General features: G+C 42.8%; 1 protein-coding gene across 1 annotated transcript in view; it reads right to left on the reverse strand.

Annotated features, from left to right (window-relative positions):
• FIG4 (FIG4 phosphoinositide 5-phosphatase) overlaps positions 1-8,994 on the reverse strand; it is a 173,064-nt gene that overhangs the window by 86,357 nt on the left and 77,713 nt on the right. Inside the window, exons 11-13 of the mRNA XM_010856621.1 lie at positions 3,888-4,021; positions 2,494-2,610; positions 478-523 (exon numbers count right to left, since the gene is read on the reverse strand). Of these exons, the coding sequence (XP_010854923.1) occupies positions 478-523; positions 2,494-2,610; positions 3,888-4,021 (297 nt within the window). The remainder of the gene's footprint in view (positions 1-477; positions 524-2,493; positions 2,611-3,887; positions 4,022-8,994) is intronic.

Consider the following 8,994-nt stretch of genomic DNA (forward strand, 5'->3'; position numbering starts at 1 on the left):
CCACAGGGACTATACAGTCCATGGAATTCTCCAGGCCAGAATACTGGAATGGGTAGCCTTTCCCTTCTCCAGGGGATCTTCCCAACCCAGAGATCAAACCCAGGTCTCCTACATTGCAGGTGGATTCTTTACTAGCTGAGCCACAAGGGAAGTCCAAGAATACTGGAGTGGGTAGCCTATCCCTTCTCCAGTGGGTCTTCTCAACCCAGGAATCGAACCGAGGTCTCCTGTGTTGCAGCAGACTCTTTACCAACTGAGCTATCTGGGAAGCCCCCCCGAAAATCTATGGGCCATTACTATTTCAGCTATACATCCTTTCCAAGAGTTAAACACTAGCTGTAAGGCATTAAAACTTGTTCTCAAATGATTAATAATGTTGCATTCAATAAGAAGTATCTCTCTCCATGGTTGCTTTCAGAAAACATCACACACAGTGGATACAAATTCTGTTCATTATTAACACAATGTCATCTATACCTGCAGGCGACCAGTGGGAATCACGCATCCTCCTAGTTCATTCCACCTGTGTTTAAAAATACATGCTTTAATTTTAAAATATTTAATAACATAATCTATATTCATATTTGGTACCAGCTCTTAATTAAGAATGAAAGTAATAGGGCTGAACGCCCCTGAACAATCCGTGATTCAGTTTACTTTCTCAGGTAAGTGAATTTGCAAATAACAGAGATGGAATGCTACCCATGCTCCCCTCAAAGGGAGGCCAGGAAAGGAGCATCTTAACCTGCTCCAGCCCCGCACACTAGCATTTCGTCACCCACGTTCATCCAAAGTCTCTTGCTTTAAGCCCATTTCCTGTTCAGTCTCTACAGACATGAATAATTGCAGATCAACTTTATAATACAATCTACCAAGCCTGGTCCTTCTCCCCTTGATTTTAGGAGGTTCTACTTCCTCCAGCTTTTCTTCATGGAGCTTTGCTACAGTCCTTTCATTGTTTTTACAAACTTCTTCATTATTTTCCTTCCCACATGTTTTCTCCATGCCTTCGCCAACGAAGGCATGGGGAAATATTCTATTATAAGTACTATGTAATGACATTAATCTTTTAATTATTTAAAAGAAGGTGCAGTGCAGAAAAAGAGTTAACACAGCAGGCCTGACTGCTATGCTCAGAAAGGCCCGCTTACAAGGCTGCCCCCTGGCTGGTGCCGGGAACTTTAATTCCCACTATTCCCAGAACAGACAAGCATGGCTCACAGTGCTTAAGCTGTTTGTAGAAGCAACATGGTTTGCTGAACAGCCTTTCCTTCTGGGAGCCTGAAATTTTGGTAGCTGCCAGGCAGAGCTGCCTGTGGGACCACTTCCAGTAAAAACCCTGGCACCAAGTCTTCAATCATCTCCCCTGGTTGGCAACACTTCACATTCGCTGTCGCAAGTTGCCGGGGGAACTGAACATACTCCGTGTGACTCTAGCAGGAGAGGACTCTGGAAGCGAGTCCCTCATTTCCTCTGGACTTTGTCCCATGTGCTTTCTCCCTCGGCTAATTTTGCTTTGTTTTGCTTGTTCATATTAAATCACAGCCAAGAGGCCAACAATACACTACAACTCCTGAGTTCTCTTAGGAAATCACCAAGCCTGGGAGGAGTCCTGGGGACCCTGGTCACAGGTGCCCTGAAATTCAAACTATAACAGAAGATGTACACATTAGTAATTGGTTAGGTTTTTTTTTCCTTGCTTTTTGCATGTTTTTTCTTTACCATTATAGTTAACTTTTTTAACTGAAAATAAAATGTTGGAAATACATAACATTGGTTCTTTAAAGATAAATTAAGCACAGATGCTTGATCTAAAGAAGCTCACAAAGTAGTAATGAAGAAAGATTTGTGGGCAAATAACTATAATACAGTGATAAATTTCGTTAAAATGTTAGTATAGACTGGTCTGACTCTTTGGGACCCCATGGACTGTAGCCCACCAGGCTCCTCTGTCCATGGGATTTTACAGGCAAGAATACTGGAGTGGATTGCCGTTTCCTTCTCCGGGATATCTTCCTGACCCAGGGATCAAACCCAGGTCTCCTGCAAGCAGATTATTTACTCTTTCAGCCACCAAGGAAGCCCCAATGAAGAAAGATCTGCGAGCAAATAACTAATACACTGACAAGTTTCATTAAAATGTTACTATAAATACTAATCTATAGACGGGTGCATAAGAAAAAATTTTCCTGCTCCTATTTAATACTGAAACACAGAATTCATTACAGAAAGTTTTATTTTACAGAAATACTTTATGTAACATTTATTCTAAGAAGCAAGAGATTCTGTGGCTTCCATCTCAAGGTATGTAGCTGCCAAGAGAATCTCCCACCCTCATGAACGTTCATTCCACAGACAACGTGGGCAGGGTGTCGTCTCCCCAAAGGAATAGTCATCTATCTTCCAAGGAGTACAAACTGCTCATGTCTAGAATATTTTTTGTCTATAAGCGCTAACTTCTTGATATCTTAGGTTTTAAAACACCATACGTACTTTTCATCTGGCCGCAGAATGCTACAGTAAGAATCGGGGCGGTTTACAAAGAAGCCTGTTTTCTTCACCACACTTTCTGCAATCACGTTCAGGCGATCTAGAACATTACACAGCTTGCTGAGAGCAAGGAGGAAGAGTAAGAGAAGTGAGAATGGCCCGACTCTTCACATGCACCTATGTTTATACCCAAAGCCAAGGCTACAGTAATGGTGCTTGGGAATGCAATTTTTTAAATCTCTGGTCCGTACTCAATAGGCTCATTGTAAGAATTAATTTCTAGAATGCAAGGTGTACTCAATAACTAGCAAGATTTGGCACAAGAAGGGCCTGTAACTCAATAGCAATTGTTGCCAAGCCTTAAACTTGGCACATGGCATCTCCCAGCAAGAGCTTTTTCCAAAGCCTTTCACTCCCCAAGAGTGGAGTCAGTGAAGTCAACACACAGTCATGAAATGTGAAGACAGCACAATGCTCAGTGCGGCTGTTTGGGAAGAAAACACTGGGAAATACATTACTATGAACGGCACCAACCAGTAACCAGGCTTATACTCTGGGAAAGTGTGTGTGTGTGTGTGTGTGTGTGTGTGCACGTGCATGTATCTAGCTATGTAAGATGATTCAGAGAAAAGTACAATGAGTCAAGTGCAAAACAACACAGTGACATTAAGAAAATGAGAGAGAGACCTTGATGTGAACCTAGTGTTTGTAGGACGCCCAGCAAATGAGTCAAAGGACAATGCAAGGTTAATGAGAGCTCCTTGGAAGAGATGAGTTTTGAATCAGAACTTGACGGTAAGAGAGGTGGGAAAGCACCCTGGTGGGTAGGGAGGCGGAGTGGAGGGAGAGGAAATAATAGGAACAAAGGGTCCAGAATTGGACCTCAGCTGCTACACTGGAGACAGAACCTGCTGGATAGCTTTGCAGGAGCAGAATAGCCCTGGGAATAAAGAAGGAGTTATTACATTCTGGAACCAACCAGATGTTGGGGCTTTCACATTACACCAAGGGGTCTGGATTTACTATAAACAGTCGGGAGTTAGTGCTGGTTCACCCACGAGTGAGAACGTCTGAAAGTGGCATCTGAGAAAGGAATTAAACAGGGAGACAGAATGAAATAGAAAGAAAAGGTAAAACTAACACCTTTGAGGAAAAGCAGCTGAGGAGAGGTGTTCTGAAGTCACTAGGATACTTCAAAGAGAATTTGCAAATGGAAAAAATGGTGGGCAGAGAGTTTGATCAATTAATTTAAGCCCTCTAATTATACACCAGCAGTTAAACAGCCCATTAAGCAGAATCACAAAGGAAAATAAGAGTGACTTTACGGGGGAGGTCGCTTCCTGCTATTCTCCATCACAAGAGGAAAACCTAACCAGACAAGACGAGCATCTGCTCACCTTTTGGTGTACTTGGCCATGTCCCACGGAATATAAATAATCGTGTGCTCGGGAGGCAAAAACTGGTTGAGGTAGGTCACAGCAGCTACAAGCTCTTCGCTCAGAATTCTTTCATGCTTCCTTTTTTCTCGTTCCTTTTCCAAAAATTAAACATCGTCAGTGTTCAAACTGCCTTAAATTGGAGGAACAGACTTTAAACATAACTTTGCTACTAAGGCAAGACAAAAAGATGAAGTGCTAAATATAAAAAAAAAATGAAACCTACCTTATTAAAATTAAAGTAAATGCTAAGATATAAATATGCCACTGAATTACAATCAACAGACTCGAGGAGATCAGATTTCTTCCTCGTAACCTCCTGCAGTCTCAAGTCCAGCTCACCCTACACAGACCTGTCCTACACCCTCCACACCCCACTGTGGTGAAGGAGAACTCCCCAAAGACCAGAAGAAAGGACCCCCAAGCCCCAGCCAGTTAAGGACCAGACAGAAATCAACTGGGCTTGGATGGATAATCCCCAAACTGGCAGAGTGGAGAGTGTTTTCATAGCCTTCATATGCTTTTAAACCTGACTCTCATAAAATCCCCTGGAGGTAGCCAAGGCAGCCTTGTCTTCGCCTTTCACACTGTGGCTGAAGGCACTGAAGCTGAGAGGCGTGACTGGGACTACATCTTAGCGGTCCACCTCCTCGCCTGCCTGCTGTAGCTCTGGAGAGACCGCACCATCTCCCATTCAAGGGGGCTGGTGTGTTATTACTCAGCTGTGAGCTTGGAGCTCACTCTCTGCCTCCTACCAGCTCACTCGCTGCCTCCTGAATTCCTCATCTATAAAATGGGTAACAGCAGTACCTCTCTTAAAGGATTAATGTGAGGTTTAAAGGAGATGAAACATGGTAATTTCTTATCAGAGCGTCTGACGCATGGTAAGTATTAATACAAAACAGACCATTTGTATTATTATTCTGATCAGGACTTTACTCAGAAACAAACATGCAAACAAAAAGTAACTCAGTAACAGACTATTATGGCATCAGGATATGTCTATGCTGTTTTCAACCATGCTGGTTACTTTTCAACTGTCATGAATTTAATCAGATAATCACCAAGGAAACAAAAGAAAAATATCTATTTTGCATAACTGTATATATCAAATGGAGGAATTAGAGTTGATTAAGACCAGTGATAAATCAGTTTTAGATGAACAAATATTAGCTTATTTTTACATCTGAGAAAATTAAATTACATACCTGGAATTTTTCTCAAAAGTATTTTAAACCAACTAGAGAAACAAAAAGTTTGTGAATTTCTTATGTCAAATCTGACATTTAAGGAGATGCAGAAGTAAGGTTATTGCCATCAACTTGGGATCAACTCTATGCAAAGAGCATGCTTTATGCAGTCTGCCCACAGTGGATTTGTTACTGAATTGTTTAGTCGACTGCCTTTGGGTCATGGACTCGTTTAACAACCAGATGAAAATTTTATGTATGCAAGTGAGTTTGTACATCACTTCAAAGGGTTCAGAGATCCTCCCAATAGGCGTCCAAGGCCCCCAGATTAAAGTCCTCTGATGGATAATGACATCAGACCCTTGGCTGGCTTCCTATTAATCCTGAGCAGCAGCACTGACAGTGTAAGGATTGCTGCAAAATTTTTGTCAAGCAGTGTCTCAAACTTACACACGGTGGGGAAGGGGGTGGGAAGGAGATAGTTCACATACAGGACCAAAGAGAAAAATCAAGAAAGGTATTCCACTTTTGACACTTCATACAGAGGCAGAACAAAGAGTGACTATCCCTTGGTATCTACACACACACACACACACACACACACACACACACACTTTGACTAGTTAATATGTTAATATTCTTCCAAGTGAACTGAATAAACATCTTCTTCTATCCTATGAATAAAGTAACTGATGACAAAAACAATCAAACATTTTTTCTATTCTACAAAACAGCAACTTAATCTCCAAAGTATTTTCTCGTTATTGTCAGGATTTTTATGACAATGAAATAATAAACTACAATAATTTTAAAATCTATTGACTGGCATTTAAATATTAAGAAGTAAATGTTCACTCAAGAAATCTGGGCAGGAACACTTTATAACCACATGTATCTGATATTATATTTTGAACCTGCATACTTAATAGAGAAATAGTTTATTTCATACATCATGAATCTCCATTTAACCATAGCTTTTAACTACACTAAAAGGACTCTGTAATATATGAAGAAAATTCACTAACTTAGGTTGACATTTATATTCTAGTGATAACTTTTTAATTTAGTGCTTCAGCAATAATTTATTTCTATACAAACAATATCTTATTGCCTATACATTTACTAGAAAATTGTTCATGAAGGTTCTTGTTAGTAGAGTGTTGCTTCTTGAATTATTTTATGTTTCTTATAGCTACTGTGTAATATCAGGCTGAGGCTATGGGTCATCCAGCTATTGTCTTATATTATTCTGAGTTGACAGCGAGAGAGATGAAATTTCTGAACTGATGTGAACAAAAGTCTAAAAAGTTATTTATTTAATACTTGATTTATTTTACAGAGTCCATCCTTGATTATTTTTATATTATATATAACAATATTGCAGGAGTTTTGGGTGTTGGCAGTCATCTAATTGAAGCAGACCGATAATTTCCTAAGCCAAAGAGCGATAAAGAGAGAACTAAAGCTTCCTGCCTCGCTGTCCACAGCTCCCCTCATCACCTTCCTCCCCTGACACATACACACACACACACACACACCGTATACCACACACACCGTGCACCACACACACTGTACACCACACACACACACCTCCTTTGAATTTGTGCACTAAAGCTTCCTGCTTCACTGTCCACAGCTCCCCTCCTCATCACCTTCCTCCCCTCACACACACACACACACACACACACCGTACACCACATACACACACACACAAACACACACAACTTTGAATTCATGCACTAAAGCTTCCTGCCTCACTGTCCACGGCTCCCTTCCTCATCACCTTCCTCCTCTGACACACACACACACCACACACAGACACACCCCGCTCCTTTGAACGCATGCACTTAGTGCTATGGTCCTCTCCCAGCAACTGGCTCACAGTTTGCATCCCTACCCCACGCTCCGCCTCCACTATGGCTAGGCCATCATTCCCACCCTCTCATCTCCAGCTCAAGCCATTCACCACAGGTAACTCCTCTGCCCTCACCATTTCTTATCCAGAACCTCTTTTATTTTCAGACAGTTTGTTTTAAACACCCCACCTCACAAGAACCCCAGTCCACTGACAGCTCTGCTTTCTCCACCACCCTCTCCATTATTCACCCTCCTCCAGCTCAGGTTTCGCAGTCCGCTTCAATTAGACAATTGCCAACACCCAAAACTCCTATGATCTGTCTTTTATGTCACACCTGTATGGCAAAACTAAATGAACCCAATTATTTACTTCCTCTGTGTGTCTGGGCTTCACTGATAGCTCAGCTGGTGAAGAATCTGCCTGCAATGCAAGAGACCCCGGTTCGATCCCTGGGTTGGGAAGATTCCCTGGAGAAGGGAAAGGCTACCCACTCCAGTATTCTCTCCTAAAGAATTCTATTGACTGTATAGTCCATGGGGTCGCAAAGAAGTCCATGGGGTCGCAAAGAGTCGGACATGACTGAGAGAATTTCACTTTCTGTGCTTATACCCATTCCCTAGCACTGCCAGGAAAAGTCAGGCAATAGCATGACTTAAAAAATCCTGGAATTTGCCCCCACCAACCTGGAATTTGCCCTTAGCATTGCCTGGAGGTCTCTGGTCAACCCACCTTCCCACATATATGAAGGCTGTGAAACTTCCACCACCCTCAAACTTCCGCTCTGAGCAGGTAACCTTCCCTCTGACCTTAAGGACAAGTTAAAGCCATCAGGAGGGAACGAAAGTGCATGTGGATGCATATACAACACACACACACACATACACACACACACACATACCCTTATGATTCTGTCCTCCCATTAAAATAACTCCTCCCTCCAGGTTTCAGATTTCCTTTCCTCTCAAGTACATGATGCCCCTGATCATCCCTTCTCTTTCCTGTATTCTCTCCTCTCCTTAAGGATCTCAAATGGCTCCTTCCCAAACACTTTTAAACACATCATTATGATCTCTTCAAGAAACAACAACCAGATGAAAACACCAACTCTTCCACATTTCTCACTAGGTGCTTCATTTTTCCAAGAGGATCCAACCAGTCCATCCTAAGGGAAATCAGTCCTATATATTCATTGGAAGGACTGATGCTGAGGCTGAAGCTCCAATACTTTGGTCACCTGATGCAAAGAACTGACTCACTGGAAAAGACCCTGATGCTGGGCAAGATTGAAGGCAGACAAAGGGAACGACAGAGGATGAGATGGTTGGATGGCATCACCAACTCGATGGACATGAGTTTGAGTGAGCTCCAGGAGTTGGTGATGGACAGGGAAGCCTGGGGTGCTGCAGTCCATGGGGTTAAAGAGTCGGACACGACTGAGCAACTGAACTGAACTGAGGGAAAAAGTCCTCCTGCAGCTCAGTCCAGGTCACTCAGTGCCCTGGTGCTGGGAACATAGATGAGCATATTTTCCATTTTCATCTTACCTGGCCCGTCAGCAGCCTTTGCTACAGTCAACTGCTTGCTTCCTTCACCGCAAAACACGCCTTCTCTTAGCTGTCAGAGCACAGCACTCACCTGGTTTTCCTCCTACTTTCCCATCTGTCCTTCCTCTGACTCCTTTATGGATTCAGCCTGTTCTGCCTGGACATCAGGAGCTGGAGGTTCTCAAGTCGAGACCAGGGGCTCTCCACTCTTCTCTCTCGGTACCCTCAGTTGGGCATCCTCTCCACATCCATGTCTTCAAATATTGCCAGGACTCAGATGGGCCATAATATCATATCTCAGCCCAGACCTCTCTCCTGAGCTTCCATCTCACGCAGCGACCACCTACTTACCATCTCCTTTGATAGGACTCCATCCATCTCAAACCTCAACACATTCAAACCACACTCATCGCCTTCCCTCACAGTCTGTGTTCCCTGGCTCAGTGCCTGGCATCACCACCCATTCACCTGAGTGA

The sequence above is a fragment of the Bison bison genome, unplaced genomic scaffold (genome assembly GCF_000754665.1).
Source record: "Bison bison bison isolate TAMUID 2011002044 unplaced genomic scaffold, Bison_UMD1.0 scf7180017864373, whole genome shotgun sequence".
Lineage (NCBI taxonomy): Eukaryota > Metazoa > Chordata > Mammalia > Artiodactyla > Bovidae > Bison > Bison bison.